We start from the raw sequence: 20,706 nt of genomic DNA, 5'->3' as shown, positions 1-20,706 counted from the left end.
AATAATGCTATTTAAATAGTAGTTGAATAGAAAAGAAAATGGAATAGAACCGAAGAGACGAATAGAAAAAATTGAATAGAATAGAAAAAGGAATTATCTCACAACATGAATTACAGTATGACTGCTACAATATTCTTTAAACAGTCAATCACAGTGTTCATCCACTATGCAGTATATAAGGCCCTGAGTCTGGCTTCGTGGTGGAAACTACTGTAGGATATTGTTATTCCACCCATACACAGCGAGGACGTCAGCAGACTGTCTGCATCAGCACCACACAGCAGAGAGGGCATCATTAGTTTCCATGGCAACAAGGACACAGCTAGTGACGCAGGCGAGTGAGAGAGAGAGAGAAAGGTGAATGGGTTGAGGGAGGAGAAGCAGGGGCTGTTAGCGACTGCAGTGCAGGATGTGTAGGTGGTTGGAGTAGGTGTGATATTGTGTGTGATGTGGTTCAGAGGCATAAATCAATGTTGATTCTGTAACCCTAGAGACTCTAACATGGATAAAAGAATGGTTTTGTTTGTCAGAAACGTTCACCTCATAATATTCTTCCAAGAAAAAAAAAGAAAAAAAAAAAGATGTTTTCTCCTCTATGCCAGTTTGGAGCCTCACAGGGTGTAGTGTCCAGAATGTGTGAGTCATTTCGCAACCCAGGGGCGTGGACCACAGAGTGCACCGGGTATGAAAAAAAAATCTGTTCCTGTAAAACGATATTAGATTAGCTCGGCCTTCATGACAACAAACTAAGAAGCAGGCTTGTCCTCTGAACTCAGGTAATGGAGTGTGTCAGAGGTTATGCAACGTACAATCCCCCCCCCCCCCCCCCCCCCCCCCCCCCCCCCCCCCCCAGCCGGAGAAGTGTCCTTTGACCTGAACTCTCTCGGGAGAGAATAACATGTTCAGCAACGCCCTGTGTCGCACTCACGCCGTCACAGTGCATACATTCACACCTGCCCAGTGACACCACTGAGCAGCTCCAATCAGGCAGCTGGTTGGGGGTTAAATGTTCATTCATGGAGGACTCTCAACTGGTCTTATTCAGAGAGGGGAGGCTGTTTTTTATTCAATTAAATCTTCTTCCCTAACCTTTAATCTATGAATGCATTGCAGATGCTTGCTCTGCACTGTCAGTATACACATGTGGCTTCAGTTATGTTCTATTTCATTAAAAAAAAGAAAAAAAAGAAAAAAATCTTGGATTTAAAAAGATCAGTTTTCATTCCCTCCTGCCGCTTCCTAAACAAAGACCTGTCTCCTCATGCAAAAAAATTTAAGCAATGCTACTTCTTGAATATTCTTCTTCTCTCTCTCTTTAAAAAAAAAAACAATTCTTACTGTGAACTGTGGTGGCTGGATACATGCCCGTACAGTAGATGGCAGTATAATCTATTCAGGTTTTGTGTGTCATTTCCTTTGAGCAGTGAACCAGAAGAAGACAGAAGCCAGCGCAGACAATCCTGCGATTCTTGTGTGGGATATTTGATCCCCCATATTTAAAATCTATGACAATTGTTGTTTTAAGAACTGGGGATAATGGCCAATAAGAAGAAAGTAATAGTAACAGGTGAGAGGTTTTATTTGCTAACAGGAGTGGAGGGAGGCAGATCTCTCTCAATTGATTTCTTTATGTTACTTATGTTACTGTTACATCTCAAGAGTTTTGTGCTTGTGGCTGAGCTGCACAGTTGATCTGGTTAAAATGATTGAATGATCTTGTTTATGTTATAAATATGTAACAACGGTTATGAAATAATAATATTGCTGTCAGGAGAGAAGAGTTTTGTCTCCTGGTTGAGAGAAGGAAACAGAAAGCACAAATCTCCCTGACTGGTCAGCTGTGAGAGAGGATACATCCCGTGTCTTGACTCTTTACGCATCATGTGCTTGACTCCTACAATTAATGTTTAACTTGATGCAACCTTTAGACTTAGAGTCCTTTTTATATTCAGCTTTACCACGTCTCTCCATGGCAGATAAGCATCTTCAGTGACTTTTTATTCACCCCGCTACACTATTAAACCACTGCTGCAGTGACGAATCCTGCCTGATAATTTATGTACGTTGTTTTTTGGTTTTTTGTCTGCAGGCTTTGAGCCTTTTGGAGAGCATGCAGTCAACTCCAGCTGGGTGGCAGTGCAGGTAATGGGTGATCAGATTGTCCTTACTGAACAAAGGTGTCACTTCAGTTTTTGTTCTTTAAGCTTTACCAAAATGTGGCCTTTAATGGCCATGGAGTTTTGTTTATTGCGGGTCTGTAACTGCAGTCAAGGGCTGTATAAAGGCTACTGTGTGTTCGCCCACAGGAACTGGAGCGATTAGGGCTGGGTGAGGCAGTGGACCTCTATGTGTGTGAGGTGCCTGTTGAATACCAGGCTGTTCAGAGCCTACTGCCATCACTGTGGAGAGAGCACCAGCCACAGGTATTCAAAGAAATACACATACTGTACATTAAACACACATTTCTATCACACTGTATATGAAATATTGATAAAAATCCATCAATCATTCTTTAAAAAAAACTAACGAACCTTTGCCAACTCTGTCTTTGGTGGTCGTCTGAGCAGTTAGTCGTCCATGTTGGTGTTTCTGGGTTAGCTACCACAGTCACTCTGGAGCAGTGTGGCCACAACATGGGTTACAAACGCCTGGATAACTGCAGCTTCTGCCCAGCCTCCCAGTGTTGCATGGAGAACGGCCCGGAGTGCATCAGCTCAGTCCTGGACATGGATACAGTCTGCAAAAGGGTCAATGACTCTGACATCGGGGTGGCTGTGTCGATATCGAAAGATGCTGGAAGGTAGGTAGGTGATGTTATTCACACATGTACACGTGTAAAGGAATTCTTAAACTCACCCTGCGTATTGATCTTAGCCTAATAAAAGAGTTTTTCTCACAGCAGACATTTTGGCTTGTCACAGTAGAAAAACCACAGGTGTTTTGATTTCTACCATGTAATAAAACATAGACGGGAAAACAAGAAATAAAATGTAAGTATATAAAGTCTGTTAATAGTTAGCCGTGTGAAATCACATGATCAGTAATAATAATAGTCACATGTTTTACCTCAGTGTTATTTTGTATGCAGGGAAACCACACGATTCCCTACAATCAGCTGATTATTGTCCATTTTCATGCCTGCTCTGAATGCAGCCACAAGAGCATAGGTTAAGGAGTTTGATCTGACATTGACGATAAATATAAATATACATTTATATGTTTATTTTATATATTGTCTTCTGTTTTTTCTGTCAGTGGAATTTGGTTTAATTTCTTCCTCCCAGGCCTACACTATGACAAAATATTAATCTTTTTAACGCTGAATAATTGAACGATAATTAATATGGTTTTATCAGTTTATCTCACTTTAAAAAATGCCTTGGTGTAACAGCCAGAGGCTAAGCTGGCTCACATCCTTTATCACATGTATTCCCCTCTGTCTTTCCTTTTGTGCTACTCTCGCATCAATTTGATAAAGTAGAGATGTGATAATACAAACTGTACATAATCTAACAGTCACCCTTTGGCCCCTGCTAGGTATCTGTGCGACTACACCTACTACACGTCTCTGTACCTGGGGCAGGGCCGCTCTGCCTTCATTCATGTGCCTCCGCTAGGAAAACCCTACCGCAGCCAGGACCTGGGTAGAGCCCTTCAGGCCGTCGTGCAAGAGATGCTGAACCTGCTGGAGCTGGATCGTACTGAGGAGGAGCACAGACACAACGAGCACTGCGGTCACAAGCATCAACACCAGCATGACCACTAATGACCTCACAACCTGAGAAGACTCATAGATCCAGCTGACCATACCGGACCACTGGCTTGTAGTAATGTTTTAATCAATGTTACTTCTGAAGCACATTTTGATTTAGTTGTCTGGCTTAGAAAATTCACAAACTGTGACTTACAATGCAGGTACAGTGATGACTAAATGCCCTCACCATTAGCATGAATTTGACATTTGTTGTCAATTTAGCAATCAAAGAGTCTCAGATGGGTGCTTTAAGAAAAAAAGTTGTATCTTAAAACTGTTGCATGTCTGTTCTGGGCACAACACCCTGACTACAGCATCTGTTTACTGTAGTCTGTGTGTGGGAGTGTAGGTCTGAATGCGTCTGTAATGTGCATGAGGCGTTGGCATCAGCGAGTCTTTATTATATCTGCCTCTGATCTTCCATAAGACTGTGAAAGTAGATGTCAACTCAGCGACATTTATGGACATTAATGTGAAAAGAGGATTTTTTTTTTTTTACCAGTTTAACATATAATCATCAGTAGTACTAACAAGGTGGCAGTTGTAAGTGAAATGTTGACACACTGTGTGAATTTTTACAGTTACACTAACCTCTCACCTAGTTTCCCAAATCCTCTTGGTGTGATTTTGTTATTGTCTTGGAGATCCTGTCATTCCCTTTTATTGTTTGCATTTGCAACAGACGAATGTGATGACTTTGAAATGATGGAAATCTGAAGAAATTTAAAGATTTGCGCTTACAATTGTTTGTTTATCTCAGGGAATATATTGCACATGCAACCATTACTTGCAATTTGATTAATTTGATGTGTCTGTCTAGTGTATGTAGTGCAGCTTTGCCACACAAAGCCAGCTTAAATTTGTGTGTAATTAAAACACTTCACCTACTTGTCCTTGCATATTGCAGCAGCATTTATGTGTTCCTAATATGACACACTGGCATTTTTTTTCTTCCTCCCAACACACCTTTCTTATTGAGTAGGCTACTTAATGTGTTTTCTAATATTTTTTTGGTTTAGTTCAAAATCCCCAAAATTATTGCTTATAATTTGACTGTTTAGATTCCTGAATATCCACTCTAGCCACCGATAACATTAGAACTATGATTTTGTATTTTTTTAATGGATGCTTTGGTGGGATAATATCAGTAGATAAAAGACATTTCTTTCACCTATCTACTGTTCACATCTTAACGATACATGCTAATGTTATTTGACTTGAATTGTTACACAGGGAACCACACCCATAAAAAGTCAACAGCTTAATAAAAAAAATCTCACAAGTGAGCTTGTACCCTGCCAGAACAAATTATGGCCTGTGATTACTTTGAACACTGTGTACTTGGAGTCTGACATACATTTTTTCCCCACACAAAGGTGTTGCCTTTTAAAACCATGTCTGAATTGAGGCAGTAGGAGAATTCGGGTTCTCTTACTAAGCCTTAAAGCGTCTGAAAACTGAGGTCAGAGGCTGGTCTATGATCAAAAACTTGTGCTACCCTGGAGAACAGAGAAGAGGATGTACGATCCCTTGACTGATGTTATGTTGCTTCCTCTCAGTGAGCTGAATTCACTTGAAAAAGCAAAATTTGAGAGAGTTCCTAACAGCAAACTCTTATCTCAGTTTAATAATAAATAATAATAATAATAATACATTTTATTTAAAGGCGCCTTTCTTGGCACTCAAGGACACCGTACACAGTTACACAAATTGAGATTAAAAACATATTAAGAATTAATTAACAACAATAAAAATGAAATATAAAAATAAAAACAATACAAAAGTGACAGTAGACAGTAGCAATGATGGTTGGAGTGGGACCAAACAGCTCGCAGACAGTGGATTCAAACGAGCTGGAGACGGGCACAGACACCGGCGAGATTTTCCACTAGTTACACTGTTAAAACAAAGATAGGCAAAAAAAAAAGGAAGAGAATTGTTTAGGTTTGCTTCTGTATTTTCATAAACACTTGAGATTAGAAACCTGGTTAATGTCTACAGTCACTGACACTAAGAATTTTGCAATCTGTTCAGGAATCTATCCACAGCATTGTCATGTGTGGTGTTCCAATGAAGTCTCATATATAATTTAGTTTTGAATTCCTTTGGTGCAGGATGAATTATGATAAAAGTGGGTGTTGTACATCGTAGTTAAACAGACCTGCTGAACTTGTTCTGACCTGATGGATCAGTGCAGGACAGAGGGAAGGATCATGATGTTCTGAGAATTGAAAGAAGGTATTGGCACAGGAGTAAATTCATTTTACCACATCTCTTATATATAAGCACCAGGATTTATGAGAAGCTCAGAGCTGATCTAACCTGTTAAAAGTCAGCAGATGGTAAACAAGGACAAAGTTCCAGTGGTGGACATAAAATAAAACTTTAAAGTCAAAATAGCAATGTTCCCTAGAAGTTGCAAAGTAAAATTAAGCATCATTACATTATTAAAAATTACCTTAAAAAATAATGGCATTAAACCAATTCAGCCTGTAAAATGTCCATATTTACAATGATTTTCCCCACTAATAGGTACAAAGATGAAATCTTTGCTCTGCTGTTCCTTTCCATGTTGTATGTGTTATCATAGAGTGGCATTATTTATGAGTGGCTATTCCATTTTTGGATATTTATTATAGGCTATATTTGAATTGTTTAAGATATGTTGATACAGTTAATCGACGAGCATTGTCCCAGTCAAATAACCTGATTTAAAAAAAAAAATAAAATATGAAAAAGGTGCAAACACTCTTTTTTGCTCATTAGTAAAGATTTGACCCTGTTGCATAATAAACTTTCTGAGTTTTTAATAGAGGACTTCTGTGACCATATAAGCAATCAATTGTACCATTTCTGTTCACATGTGTCTCCTTGACTCCTCCACTTCCCTCGCGCCCTGCAGATGACTTCCTGTAGCAGACAAGTGGTAGTGGAGTAGGAAAGGAAACGAGCAGGGGGAAGGAGACAAACGGAACGCGGCCGCAGTCGAGGCTCTCTGTATCTCTCTCACACCACCACTGTTTGTCATTTTCCCATCGATAGTCTGTCTCCGTTATTAATTTTCTCCCGGATAAGCAAAAGTCCGTGCAATATTCGTTGGAAACGACTAAAATACCGTTGAAAAGAAGCAACAAACATGAGCGTCGAGGCGTACGGGCCGAGCTCGCAGACTCTAACGTTCCTGGACACCGAAGAAGCCGAGCTGCTGGGAGCGGACACCCAGGGCTCCGAGTACGACTTCACCGATTTTACCCTGCCGAGCCAGACCCAGACCCAAGGCCAGACCCAGAGTCAGCTCGACAGCCAGGTGCGTGAGGTTTTTCGTGGCAGCTCTGTGTCAAAATATGTCTTCTACTGTGTTGATGAAACGTGAATTTGCTAACGTTAGCTCACAACATCCCAGGCTACCTCCGGTTAGCACGATGACGCCTTCCATCTGTTACCATGCTTTTATCCCGCTAATTGGCTAGCATGCTAGCTAACCAGCTCGCACAGTTAGCATGCTGACACAGCTAGCATGTCAAGATTCAAGACTTTATTGTAATATTACTCAGGAGTGTCAGGGATTTGCCAGTATTGCAGTCTAGCCACAGATGTCTATATTTAAACATACTAGCACTTGTATGTACTAACTACTCTCGCAGTCTACTGACAGCAACAATCATACAGGTCAGTGGACACAATTAGTTAGATACAGTCAGTGTAATATAGCTGTCAACTAACAATGTGTTGATGTGAAAGTCAGAAAGTTAGACTGCAAATGAAATAAATGATCACTCAAGGCATTAACTCTCTGTTTGGATGTCCAATTTTTGCACGGTCCGTGATTCTTCAAGTTTATTCCACACAATGTTGACATAAAGTTTCAATTCTTATATGAAATTCTACTGTCTCCTCAGGTTAATGGTCCTGATGGGGTGCTACAGAATGGAGACGACCCTGTAGTAAAGGCCAGTCAGTTGCTGGCAGAGTTGAACTTTGAGGAGGATGAGGAGGACACCTACTATACCAAGGACCTTCCTGTACATGCCTGCAGGTAAAGAACCCGACTAATGTGACTGGTTCACTGGCAGTCACCAAAGTGGAAATAATCACTTGATATTCCAATATATTCATCTATCGTTTTTTTTTACTTTCTGATAACGGTATATGCATCAGCCCCAAAAATCCAATATCGGTTCGGGCTCTACTTGTGATGATTTTATTTCACTCTGGAAAAATTTTGGGATTTTTTCTATTGCTTGTTTTGTCTGGCTGGAGTTTATGATGGGTGTTGATATTTGTTATAGCTACGTACACCCCCTGTACAATAGTACATAGCAAAATAGTAAAACCCAATAGTTTTATTTTTATAATAGAAACTTTGATACCCATCAGCAACACGCTGTTACATTTTGGAACATATTTTCCTCAGGGAACAAAAGAAAGCGTTTCTCATGAGCTGTCAAATTCTCACAACTGAATAGTTTACATGAACATTTGCATAACATTTCTCTAAGTTACTTTTAGTCACTCAAACTTATTTTGTCCTTAAAATGGAAAAAGAAAAATGACTATTGAGCATGTGCTGTTGCTTTAGTCAGCCATAAAATTGTGATAAAATTTCTCTTTGATTTTAGTTCGTGCTTATGTTTTTTTGTACTTGTTCTGTTCTAACACAGATTAGATTTTATTAACAGTAATGTTATGTCTTTCTTTTTTAAATTTTGACTCACCTCTATTTTAGTTATTGTGGGATTCATGATCCAGCCTGTGTGGTCTACTGCAATACCAGCAAGAAGTGGTTTTGTAATGGCCGTGGAAACACATCCGGCAGGTAAGACACAATGGCTTTTCAGCTTTTTATCAACTAAATGAATGAGCTAAATGAACTGAGAGGGAATCCTTTTACAGGTACGGTATCATCATAGCAACAGTGCTGTAGGACTTATCACTAGTGTATACAAGACTGTAGTCTTTTGTGTTTCTTCCAGCTGGGGCATTAATTATCTTTCTCTTCATTTTTAGCCATATTGTAAACCACCTGGTGAGAGCAAAGTCCAAGGAGGTGACACTGCATAAAGACGGTCCTCTGGGGGAAACAGTGCTGGAGTGCTACAACTGTGGCTGTCGTAATGTCTTCCTGCTGGGCTTCATCCCCGCCAAGGCTGACTCAGTAGTGGTGTTGCTGTGCAGGTAAAGGCAAATTTATACAGCTGACTGTGCACTCTGAACTCCCTGCTGATGGGGTCAGTGAAAGAGAATTCAGAACTTTCTTTTTTTTATATTTTTGTTTTGGTTGTAACACAGGCAGCCATGTGCCAGCCAGAGCAGCCTGAAAGACATCAACTGGGACAGCTCACAGTGGCAGCCTCTCATTCAGGATCGCTGCTTCCTGTCCTGGCTGGTCAAAATCCCCTCAGAGCAGGAGCAGCTCAGGGCCCGCCAGATCACCGCCCAGCAGATCAACAAGCTGGAGGAGCTCTGGAAGGTACTGTTAAAGCAAATATACTTATACAGTTAGGTGTGATGCAAATAACTTATCTGCATGTGTGTTGAGCTATTTCTTCCTGTTCAGTACCAGTTTCACTGCCGGTTTAATGCTTGTGTAGATATTTCTTTGTAGTTTCCTGTCGTGTAGAAGTTTGTTTACTCCTAGTACTTCTTTCTGTATTTCTTTTTTATGTCCTTATAGCATGACAATGCTTTGTTAATGTTAACTTATGTTGTCTAATGAATGAATGAATGACAGTGTGACAGTGAGCCAACATGCACAACACCAGGACTTTGAAACCGAAATAGCTAAATTGAATTCATTTTATTATTCACACCTGTGCTTTTTCTGCTGTGACATGTCAAAATGTCTTTTGTGAACACACCTGTTGTCTGAAACTGTCCAAGTTGGGATTTGAGGAGATTTGGGCATATTGAAAGAAAAGACTCAACTCTAATAGAACTCTGGCACGCTGGTCAATTGGCTAGCAATCAAAAATGGCTGATTTATAGTCTGATTGGCTATGATCGGTGACTGGCTGTTCAGCCTCAAATAGCCAATTCTTTGCTGGTCAAATTTACAATCATGCACCACATGATGACAAACTTAATCAGACACTTAAAACACCATCAACCCACTTAACATGTTTGTGTTTGTCAAAATCTGAATTGGTAGGTCAGACTTAAAAAAAAAGAAAAAAAAGGAATCAAAAATCTGAATCAGCCATAAAAAATGCATCTCTCCTCTATTTTGCTTCTCTATCCATATTTCAATCTTTTATCCTGTGTGTGTCTGTGTGTGTTTCTCCCTGGCAGGAAAATCCAACTGCGACCTTGGAGGACCTGGAGAAGCCTGGTGTGGATGAGGAGCCCCAACACGTCCTGCTGCGATATGAGGATGCCTATCAGTACCAGAACATCTTTGGTCCCCTTGTGAAGCTGGAAGCTGACTATGATAAGAAACTCAAAGAGTCTCAGGTAAACAAAACTTGAAAAAATTATAAATTCAAAAACCATTTGGTTTATGCTCGCAGTATTTTTATAATAAATAAATTGAATGATAGTTTGTCAAATCAGTAAATTACTAATTTAATGTGAGTCAGATAATCAGTTAATCAATAAGCAGTTTAAGTTGTAGTTGAATTTAGTTTTTGTTCTGTAACGCTGGAGATAAATGAAATTAAATAGCAAATTTAGCAAATTATGTTGTTTCAGTCACTTTTCAAGTTCCCACTGTGGTTTTTAATGAAATCACTTTATTCTTTTGTTGTCTGGAATAGTTTTGACTTTAAAATGGTTTCTGCTGCTGTTTATTTGTTAAATATATATTTTAATGTTGCTTCCAAACAGACTCAAGACAACATCACGGTCAGATGGGACTTGGGACTGAATAAAAAGAGGATTGCATATTTCACTCTTCCCAAGACGGACTCAGGTATTTATTTGAAGTTTTGTTTCAAATGTATTATTATTGTATTTTGTCCGAGTGAAATTTTTCATGTTATTCTGACACATTGATCCACAAGTTTCAAAAAGGAAAAAATATTTATAATCATTTAAATACCTGCAAATGTTGCTTTCACGTAAGATTCTTTAAATTCATCTTTTGATTGATTATTTTTAAATTGCGCCTTCGTGCAGACCTGCAGGAGCTGGTCAGTTGACCAGAGTTAAAGCTAAACAGGGTGAAATGGCTTTCAGCCATTATTCTGCCAACTGCTGGAACCAGCTCCCAAATTTTAAGATCAATTTACACCCTGCAGTGATGTTTATATAACAAAGTTAATTTTTTTATGTCTGCCTTTTCTGCTGTCCTCTAGATATGCGACTGATGCAGGGAGATGAAATTTGCCTGAGGTACAAAGGGGACCTGGCCCCTCCATGGAAAGGCATTGGACATGTCATCAAAGTCCCTGATAGTATCCTTACGGCTGTAACAATACACACTTTATCTAACATTTTACCATTATATCTGTGATTCATATGTTCATCACTTCAGCCACAGTAAGAAACATGCACTTGGGCCTCTTAATTTACTTGTTCATTGTGAATGAAATTAAACGTCCCAACAGTCAAATATGGGTCTTTAGTAACATCTAGTGGCAGCTGTAGAAAACTACAACAACATTGACAAACTTGTGTCTTCTCACCACAGTCCCCTTTGGTTCTGGAAGTAAATTCTATATATAGATTTCACACAAACAGCTTACCACCTGTTAGTTAACTGATATAATACTGCGGCCATATGACCTGAGGCTGCATATCAGGACAATTGTCAGTGGCTCTACCCAATATTTCTAAATTTTAAAGTAATTTGAAGTTTAGAATTTCTAAATGCTGTTCTGATATTCAGCTGGGTTTTGATTAAATATAATCAGAGGTTTAACCTGTTTTTAAAGCCTGGAACATTAGCAGCAGGTGACAGAAGAACAACTAGGTTAGGTGGTTAATGAAAATAGACACCTACATAGCACCCTGGAGATGTCTGACCTTAAAGCAGATATAAATAAAGCACAGTAGATACTGTCAAAGCAGTTACCACAAATATGTTTATAACTACAGTATATGTTCAAAGGTTCCACCTCTTCCTTGACTTTTTGTACCAGACTATGGTGATGAGATTGCCATAGAGCTGAGGAGCAGTGCCGGGGCTCCGGTGGAGATCCCACACAACTTTCAGGTCGACTTTGTGTGGAAGTCCACTTCCTTTGACAGGTATTCACAAGAAACCGACATCAATACTTTCAGCATTTTAAAAGAAGTGCTACAATGATAAAAGACATGAAAAGGAGATAAGTGCTTAAAGATGGAAAAAGATGTGAGGGGAGGTAGTTGTTGCAGTTGAGTCTCTGCTGACACAACACAAGATTAAATAGAAGTTATGTATATAATTTATTGGTAAGCTGCAGCAAATGGTAATATTTTAAGCCCTGATGGAAATGAGCTCCCATATTCAGCAGGTCTCACTACAGGTGGGATCATAGATGCCAAAAGTTTCTTCACCTTGCTTGGTTTGATTCTGGGAACACTGAGTAAACCTGTCCCACGTGACCTGGGGGGTCTGGGTCATAGCGTACAAGGAGATCAGAGATGTATTAGGTTGACAATGGATTCCCCTCCATGATGGGATTCAAATCCAGTTTATCAACCTTGTCCAAGTAATCCTGTTTCCATCCTCCAGAATGCAGAGTGCCCTGAAGACATTTGCTGTGGACGAGACCTCAGTGTCTGGTTACATCTACCACAAACTGCTGGGACATGAGGTTGAAGATGTGGTCATCAAGTGTCAGCTGCCCAAACGCTTCACCGCTCAAGGCCTGCCTGATCTTAACCACTCCCAGGTGAGGTAGAGAGACAGCTGAATTGTTTTCATTGATACACTTTGGTAATTTATCATCAGAAAAAGTTATGTCAGTGCCCACCCCGACTTTACAGAGAACAAAAACAACACGACAGAGATGAGAGTGCTAAGACTGAGGTCATTCATATCACCATATCATATATATTATAGTTAATATTGTAGCAAACTTCTTCATTATTGTCCTCTCAATGATATCAGTGTGGTTTGTTGTAATGCAGGTGTATGCTGTGAAGACGGTGCTGCAGCGTCCCCTCAGTCTGATCCAGGGTCCTCCTGGCACAGGGAAGACAGTAACCTCTGCCACCATAGTCTACCACCTGGCTAGACAGGGCAACGGGTGAGACTCATAAATGTTTTTACCCTTGTCTTTGGGGCACCTGTCGTTTCTTTTGGACATCCAAAAATATTTTTTTCTATTGATGGGTATTTAATCACTACCAATAAACAAAAAAATTAAATGACCAATACTGTTCTTGAATAACGGCTTGGCTGCGTGTTGTGGTCTCTAAGACAATACTGTAACTTTTGCCTCCTCAGGCCAGTGCTGGTGTGTGCTCCCAGTAACATTGCTGTTGACCAGCTGACGGAGAAGATCCACCAGACAGGACTCAAGGTGGTGAGGCTGTGTGCCAAGAGCAGGGAAGCCATTGACTCACCTGTGTCCTTCCTGGCTTTGCACAACCAGACCCGGAACATGGACAGGTAGCACATAACCGCCTAGGATCAATAATCATTTTTAAAGACTAACTTTGGAGTGTATGCTTAACTTTTGTTTGCTTTTGTGGTGGTACTGTGAGTTGTTAGTAGTCGACCAGCTAGTCCAACTAATAATTGTTTAGTAAGAAATTGAAATATGGGAAGTGCAAATACCGTCACCTTTTAAGTAATACTTGTTACAGATATTAGTCTTTGCTCTGAAGCACAACGTTGATCTCTGCTGAAATCATTCAAACCTGCAGTATGCCAGAACTTCAGAAGCTCCAGCAGCTGAAGGACGAGACTGGCGAGCTGTCCTCCTCAGATGAGAAGCGCTACCGAGCTCTGAGGCGCACAGCTGAGAGGGAGCTGCTCATGGTATGAAGACTGGTCTTGCTCAAGTCCTACCAAATGTTTTCCTTTTTCTTACTTTGCTGACACAACACTGTACAGCTAAGACTTAATAGTTAAATTTTTTTCTGCTAATCTGTTCAGGGCCATTGAAAAGAGTATGTGCCCTGGTTTTGGTTTTCCAAAAAAACTAGGAAAGCTTTACAACAAGCAATATTTCACTGTTCCTAAACATGTCTGCTTTATTGCTTCTCTCTTTCACAGAATGCTGATGTGATCTGTTGTACCTGTGTTGGTGCTGGGGATCCTCGTCTGGCCAAGATGCAGTTCCGCTCAATCCTGATCGACGAGAGCACTCAGGCAACTGAACCAGAGTGCATGGTGCCTGTCGTCCTGGGGGCCAAGCAGGTTGGAGTTCTTGAATCATTCTATGGCATCAGATATCTGCTTAAAGTGCAGTCATTCCACAGTTGTGGGGCGTACGGGTCTCCACAAATATCTACTTTATTTTCATTCATATTTTCCTTTCCTTGTCCTCTCAACTGTAATCATCTGTTCTTCTTTTTGTAGTTGATTTTGGTGGGTGATCACTGCCAGCTGGGTCCTGTGGTGATGTGTAAGAAGGCAGCTAAAGCAGGTCTGTCCCAGTCTCTGTTTGAGCGTCTGGTAGTTCTGGGCATCCGGCCAATCCGTCTGCAGGTCCAGTACCGCATGCACCCAGCCCTCAGCGCCTTCCCCTCCAACATCTTCTATGAAGGCTCTCTGCAGAATGGAGTCACTGCTGGTAAGATGGAAATAATTTTTTATTAAAATCTAATTTTGTGATGTTCAAATATGGCTCTCCCATTTCAGACTGAGTGAAAGCTTTTGAAACTGCCCTGTAATTTCCTGCCAAGGCTTCAGAATGCAGCTAAATGTTCTTTCACGTGTCCTCGACGACTTGCTCCACACAGACAGTTTAAAAAAGGACTTGTCCAGTGATGCTGTCAGATCTTGTGTTCACCTTATTGGTAGTCACAGCACCATTTGGCTGCATATGGCCTGCTTTACCTGTATTTCAACCTCTTTCGAGTGTATTAATTATCATCTATGATCTTTGAAGAATGTGTAACATAGATGCTCTGAAGCTTATCCCCTCAGAATTCCTTCTTTCAGGTACACATTAGTCAGAGTACTTCTTTGCAGTCCTGAGTCGTACATGTTTGTTTGCTCTTTCTATAGCGGACCGTGTGAAGAAAGGCTTTGACTTCCAGTGGCCGCAGCCTGACAAACCGATGTTCTTTTACGTCACACAAGGCCAAGAGGAAATTGCCAGCTCTGGAACATCTTACCTGAACAGGTTTGAACTGCCTTGATCATTACGCTGACCTGATATGTTTATCCTTCAATCTCCTGGGAAATGCAGCCACTATAGGCATAGGTGTTCAAAAATATCACTTTCTGTGCAACGTGTTAAGTTATTGTAAAAAATGTTTTCCATCATATAACAAGCCTTCTCGTTCATGCAGGACTGAGGCAGCCAATGTGGAGAAAATAACCACAAGGTTGCTGAAGGCTGGAGCAAAACCTGATCAGATCGGCATCATTACCCCCTACGAGGGACAGAGGTCGTACCTGGTCCAATACATGCAGTTCAGTGGCTCCCTCCATACCAAGCTCTATCAGGTAGAGTGACAAATATTATTTTCAGTTTAAATGTTGTATTGCTCAGTTGCACAGAAGCATCTGTCACAACCATTTAAACTGAAATCCGGTAAGATGTTAAGTCTAAGAGGAGACTGAAAGGGCTCCAAAAACTACAGTGTGTAGACATTTACCTCAAACAGTCCCACCTTTGTGAAGAAAGCACAACAAAATACTTTCTCACTATTTGTAAATGTATGATCCTAAATCATCAGTCAGTTTTTTTCCCCATTCATGTTTCTTCATTCTTTCTGTAGGAGGTGGAGATAGCCAGTGTGGATGCCTTTCAAGGCAGAGAGAAAGACTTCATCATCCTGTCCTGTGTGAGGGCCAATGAGCACCAGGGCATCGGCTTCCTTAATGATCCCCGACGTCTAAATGTGGCACTGACCAGGGCCAGGTAATAGCAATGGCTATTATGGCAACTAACTGACTGATGTTAACTCTTAATCATTTCTTTGTTAACAATCATCTTCTGCTTCTGTCACACAGGTATGGTGTGATCATTGTGGGAAACCCTAAAGCCCTGTCCAAGCAGCCCCTGTGGAACCACCTGCTGAACTACTACAAGGAGCAGAAGGTCCTGGTTGAAGGCCCCCTCAACAACTTGAGGGAGAGCCTCATGCAATTCAGCAAGCCGCGCAAGTTGGTCAACACCATCAATCCTGTGAGTTGTGTGTGTGTGTGTGTGTGTGTGTGTGTGTGTGTGTATTTTACACACTAAGCATATCATATAGAATGATGAAATCAGGGTTTCCTAACTGGGCCATGAGTTTTTTTTTGGTCCCGGTGGGGTACATGTAGGGGTACATGCATTTCAGAATTTACCCATGCACCTAGCATGAGGAGTTAATGGAAAACAAAGTAATAAATCAGTGTACACACAAGAATTAATGAGCTTTGGTCTAAAAACATTGAAAACAGCATTTTGTTTTACAGGGGGGTCGATTCATGAGCACTGCCATGTATGATGCCAGGGAGGCCCTCATTCCTGGATCTGTTTATGACCGCAGCAGCAATGGTGAGTCATTTTGAAACACACACTCATTCTTGTCTCAAATGTTAGAACATTTCTTACCACTAAACGTCATTACAAAGGACTCGTGCTGTATCTGCTTTGCTAGTTTACAGGTTGAATGTGCTTTCTAAAGTATCTTAAATACAAAACAAGAGCTGTGTGCACTGTCATGTGACAATACTGTCTCTGCACACAGCCAGATAATTCAAACCGCAGTAAAATTAACTTGTAGTTCTTTCCACTACAGGGCGTATGTCCAACATGTATTTCCAGACTCATGACCAGATTGGTATGATTGGCACAGGCCCCAGTCCCATGACCTCCATGAACATCCCCATCCCCTTCAACCTTGTGATGCCTCCCATTCCTCCCTCTGGGTACATGGGACAGGTGAATGGGCCCTCAGCAGGTGAGAAAGACATAAAACTGTAAGAGCGCTGCTAACTGTGTAGTTCTTAGAGGCCTTCTGGGTTTTTCAGTTAAAGCGTCTATACAACATACTTTACTTTCCTCCAGGTCGTGGTGGAGGTATGAAGGGCAAGGCAGGCAGTGGAGGAGGAGGCGGGACTCGAGGTGGCCGTCAAAGAAACCGTGGCAACATGGGGAACCATGGTGGAGGGAACGGAGGAGGGGACCGCGGGCATGGAGGACATATGAGCGGCAGCCAGGCCAGCCAGGACCTGGGCTCTCAGCCCTTCTCCCAAGGGCCTCTGACACAGGGCTATATCAACATGAGTCAGCCGTCACAGATGAGTCAGCCTGGGCTCTCCCAGCCTGAACTCTCCCAGGTTTGTTAATTCCACTGTTGTTTTATTGGGAATAAATCTGTATCATAAATTTGAGATATTTTATGACTTGCTAACTAGGTGCACTTTATGAGGCAAGCTGTTTGCAGTCTGTTTATTCACAGCAATTAATACTTCATGTCAGGGCTGTCTGCTCATACAGTATATTCCAAGGTCTTGTCCAATTTCCTCTTCAAGTAAAGACTTCATCTTGTCTAAAACCACTTATTCCTTTTCTGCCTGGAAAGAAGTGAGGGAATAACTGTTGACTGGTCTCTTTCGCTTTCTGTTTGTCCCATTATAGGACAGTTACCTAGGAGATGAGTTCAAGTCCCAGATTGATGTGGCTTTGTCCCAGGACTCCACCTACCAGGGGGAGCGGGCCTACCAACACGGTGGTGTGACTGGACTGTCCCAGTACTAGACTGTAAGAAATTCCACTGTGGAGTTAGCTGACTCACTGAAATTAAAGGATTAGTCTGCCATTTCAGGAAAATCTGCTTGTTCATTTTCCTGCTGAGAATTACATGAGAAGTTATGCAAAATTTGAAACTGTATTAAGGAGACAGATAGCTTAGCACAAAACAAACCGGTCTACGTCACTCTTTGGTTTTTGTACAGATTAAATATACAAGATATCACATGTTTAGCCATAGAGGTTGGTACAGTTGCACAGAGCCAGGCTAACTGTGCCCAGTCTTTATGTTAAGATAACCGTCTCCTCACCTGGTTCTCGAGAGGTATCGATCTTCTCATCTAACTCTCGCCAAGTAAGCGAATAAGTGCATTTTCCTAAATGGTCAAATCATTGTTTTAAAAATTTATTTTCTCAGACAAGTGTGTATATATATGTGTGTGTGTATTTTTCATTGTCTTACAGGTTGCTGAAAAGGAGCTAGGCCTGTGTGAAGCTTAGTTCATCGGTATTTTAATCTGGGTAATAACAAAAAAGAACAAACATGGATACCCGTTTTCCACTGCTACAACCGAAGCACCACTGTGTGAAAGTAACAGGAGAGAGACCGTGAGAAACCAACCAATCACAAGAGTGAGAGCAAAAATGGGAGTAGAGCTGGACAGGAAGAGAGCAAGAGAAGAGAGCGGGAGGCTGGTGGAGGAGAGAAGGCACTGCTGCTCACATGCGAAGACATGGCGAAGGAGAAAGCTGTCGTCGGAGCAGCGCAGTTGGAGAGGCGAGACCTTGGACAGGTCAACGAGGGTGGAAGGTCCGAAAGATTCTGGAGTGGGGAGAGGGGAGACTGTGTCATCTTGTCCCCTCGTGTGCCCCTGAACCCTCTGGGATCTCCAGGCGGTATGGTTGGGAATCTTGCTCCAAAAGCTGAGAAAGATGGAGAAGAAGAGGTGTCTCACACAGAAGTCCTCCAAGCTAACTCAACAGGACATCCTCTGTGACTTGGAGAGAGAGAGAGAAAACAAAAGGGGACACAACTCTTGAAGCAGTTGACATGGCAACTTTTTTAAACTCAAAGCTTGAATCGAGGCTCTGCATTTGATCACATCTAAGCATCCAGGAGAGAGGAGTGTAAAGACACTGTTTGGCTGTTCGAGTGAACTCAAAAGTGCTTGTGGTGTTGTGCCTCAAAGAGTTGAAATGATATTTGAGGATTACACAGCCACGGATCATTCGCTTTTCTTTCTCAGCTTTGAGTTGGAAAGTTTTCTAAATAAAGGCTGTTTTCATTGAGGTTTTCAGTGATGTTTGCTAGTGTAGTGGGCTGTCTTTAAAGGCAGGTCTTTCTCAAGGTGGTCTGCAAAGAATAAGTGGTGGAATTAGCTCTTTAAAAATATAAATGTAAAAGAAAAACATCTTTGTCTCCAGATCTGAGGATGACGGCTCCAAAGATCTGAATAGAGGGAGACAATTTTGTTTTTGTTCTTCTAAGTGTATGTCTTTAGTCGTGCAAAAGAGTGAAAGTGAACGCACCATAACCAGCTTATAAACGAATGAAGTTTTCATTCTTTTCTGCTGGCCCTGAAGCCACTAAAGCTAGCAGATAGGGATCATTTTGACCTATTACATGGTAGCTAAAAGCATCAAATAAGCCAAATCCAGAGGGCAGTACTCCCCAAAGACCCTTGCCCTAAAGTCATATATCAAAAAGCATGCGTACAGTTAGATCATTTATGTACAATGTCACACCCTGATTATTGCAGTGAAGTGAAATGAGAGAACACTTTTATTACAGAAATCATGAACTTCAGGAGTAGCTGAACGCTACTCAGTACAGAGGATGATGAAAACTTCTAAGGCCCCATCTGAGAACAAACGTGTTGAAGAGAAACCTGGTCATAGATCTCACCACGCTGGACTTTGGTGAAAGAGATTTTGAGATGTATTTTGGAAAGGCTACTGATTTACAAATTTAGAGGTTATATGTTGTACATGCACTATGAAATTTGGCTCAAAGACATTTTTAATTTATGAAAACCTGACAACCCAAGAGTAATGTCTATGTTGGTCGGACCTGAGTCCAGAGAACGCCTCATGTTTTCTTGCTCTAGTTTTTTGGTTCTTTGTTGTTCTAAAGTCTTGAGCTTATAGAAAAGTGAAACTGTCACAGATAGTGCGTCATGTGAAGGACAGAGCAGTTAGTTTGTTCTATAACTTTCGTGAATTTTGTGTCTTAGTTTCAATATTCTGCACGTGTTGTAAGTTCTCATTTCACATGCTTTAGATAGACACTTGTGAAGTCTTCTCGTACCTTGTTTTTAATCGGTGTCTCTAATTACTTGTGCACTGTACTGACCCTTGTTTTCCTTTTGATCTAAACTCCTTAGATTTTCACATCATTGAAATGCATGACCCTAAAATTGGTTTTAAATAGTTATGATACCCCCCCACACCCCACTGCCACTGAAATGATTGTTTCATCCATCAGTTGCAGAGAGAACCTGGTAAAAGGTTCTCAGAGCCATGGAGACAAAAGGCAACCACAAAGATTTGAATTTGTTTCCACAACACAAGTTACTAGTGAGTGTTTTTTTAATCTTCCCAGTTACCAACAAACTGAGGTCAGTTTGTGGCCAACTCCAGATGTGGAGGTGACACATCCCCATCCTGTACAGGGCATTAATTTCATATATATGCCCTAAATTCTTTATGAATCATGTGTAGAATAGTAGATAACCTGCTTGTTCTCTATATTTCTCTTACACCCTAGTACTAGCTAGATGCACAAGATCATTGACATATTTAGGTCTAACTTGAAAACAACACAATAGCCTATCACTGACCACCTCATCCTTTACCAACATATAGTTTTGCATGTCCTATGACTGGAGGGTAACTTTGAGTTGGATGTTTTCCTCTTTATTTTTTTTTTTCCTATGATAATATTTATTTGGCTTGTTGCTGTTTAAAACTGAAAACGTTGGCCACATGGCTGCACCATTTTGTTTTTCTTCCCACTAATTGATGTTGGTAGTTTGAAAATTATTCTCACAAAAATCCTCCTGTTAATCCTGGGACATTAAAGTTTGCTTCTTTTTTTCTCCTTCAGTCTGACTTCACTGTTGTACTTCTCTTTTTTTCACCCATTTTTACGAGTGCAGGACAGAACCACCT

At 41.0% G+C, this 20,706-nt stretch overlaps 2 protein-coding genes and 1 long non-coding RNA gene across 3 annotated transcripts; 2 read left to right on the top strand and 1 right to left on the bottom strand.

Annotated features, from left to right (window-relative positions):
• Window positions 1-1,015: 1,015 nt before the first annotated feature.
• On the top strand, window positions 1,016-4,653 carry LOC130178575 (pyroglutamyl-peptidase 1-like). The gene is made up of 5 exons (XM_056390934.1): window positions 1,016-1,567; window positions 2,090-2,142; window positions 2,307-2,423; window positions 2,568-2,800; window positions 3,538-4,653. The coding sequence occupies exons 1-5, from the start codon at window positions 1,537-1,539 to the stop codon at window positions 3,764-3,766; spliced, it is 663 nt and encodes a 220-aa protein (XP_056246909.1). The 5' UTR covers window positions 1,016-1,536; the 3' UTR covers window positions 3,767-4,653.
• Window positions 4,654-4,807: 154 nt separating this feature from the next.
• On the bottom strand, window positions 4,808-6,696 carry LOC130178578 (uncharacterized). Its single transcript, XR_008829184.1, has 3 exons — window positions 6,603-6,696; window positions 5,916-5,975; window positions 4,808-5,651 (listed from the first exon to the last, which is right to left on the bottom strand). It is a non-coding gene; the product is annotated as an uncharacterized LOC130178578 (long non-coding RNA).
• A 36-nt stretch (window positions 6,697-6,732) lies between these two features.
• LOC130178571 (regulator of nonsense transcripts 1) lies at window positions 6,733-20,640 on the top strand. Its single transcript, XM_056390929.1, has 24 exons — window positions 6,733-7,061; window positions 7,654-7,790; window positions 8,481-8,570; window positions 8,762-8,929; window positions 9,044-9,224; window positions 10,043-10,204; window positions 10,577-10,661; window positions 11,047-11,145; window positions 11,833-11,941; window positions 12,408-12,567; window positions 12,806-12,924; window positions 13,125-13,289; window positions 13,547-13,661; window positions 13,899-14,042; window positions 14,205-14,418; window positions 14,856-14,973; window positions 15,143-15,299; window positions 15,575-15,717; window positions 15,810-15,984; window positions 16,257-16,338; window positions 16,583-16,744; window positions 16,852-17,123; window positions 17,425-17,547; window positions 18,001-20,640. Exons 1-23 carry the CDS (start codon window positions 6,891-6,893, stop codon window positions 17,542-17,544), a joined length of 3,348 nt encoding a protein of 1,115 aa, XP_056246904.1. The 5' UTR covers window positions 6,733-6,890; the 3' UTR covers window positions 17,545-17,547; window positions 18,001-20,640.
• The last annotated feature ends 66 nt before the right edge of the window (window positions 20,641-20,706 follow it).

Source organism: Seriola aureovittata, chromosome 12, assembly GCF_021018895.1.
Source record: "Seriola aureovittata isolate HTS-2021-v1 ecotype China chromosome 12, ASM2101889v1, whole genome shotgun sequence".
Lineage (NCBI taxonomy): Eukaryota > Metazoa > Chordata > Actinopteri > Carangiformes > Carangidae > Seriola > Seriola aureovittata.
The sequence above is the reverse complement of the archived record's forward strand: the minus strand, read 5'-3'. Positions and strand labels throughout refer to the sequence as shown.

Coding starts and splice junctions, on each gene's coding strand:
- LOC130178575 (XM_056390934.1), top strand. CDS start 1,537: ATGGCCAATAAGAAGAAAGTAATAGTAACAG. Junction 1,568..2,089: donor GAAGAAAGTAATAGTAACAG/GTGAGAGGTTTT, acceptor TTTTGTCTGCAG/GCTTTGAGCCTTTTGGAGAG. Junction 2,801..3,537: donor ATATCGAAAGATGCTGGAAG/GTAGGTAGGTGA, acceptor GGCCCCTGCTAG/GTATCTGTGCGACTACACCT.
- LOC130178571 (XM_056390929.1), top strand. CDS start 6,891: ATGAGCGTCGAGGCGTACGGGCCGAGCTCGCAGACTCTAACGTTCCTG. Junction 10,205..10,576: donor AGAAACTCAAAGAGTCTCAG/GTAAACAAAACT, acceptor GCTTCCAAACAG/ACTCAAGACAACATCACGGT. Junction 15,985..16,256: donor TGGTCAACACCATCAATCCT/GTGAGTTGTGTG, acceptor TTTGTTTTACAG/GGGGGTCGATTCATGAGCAC.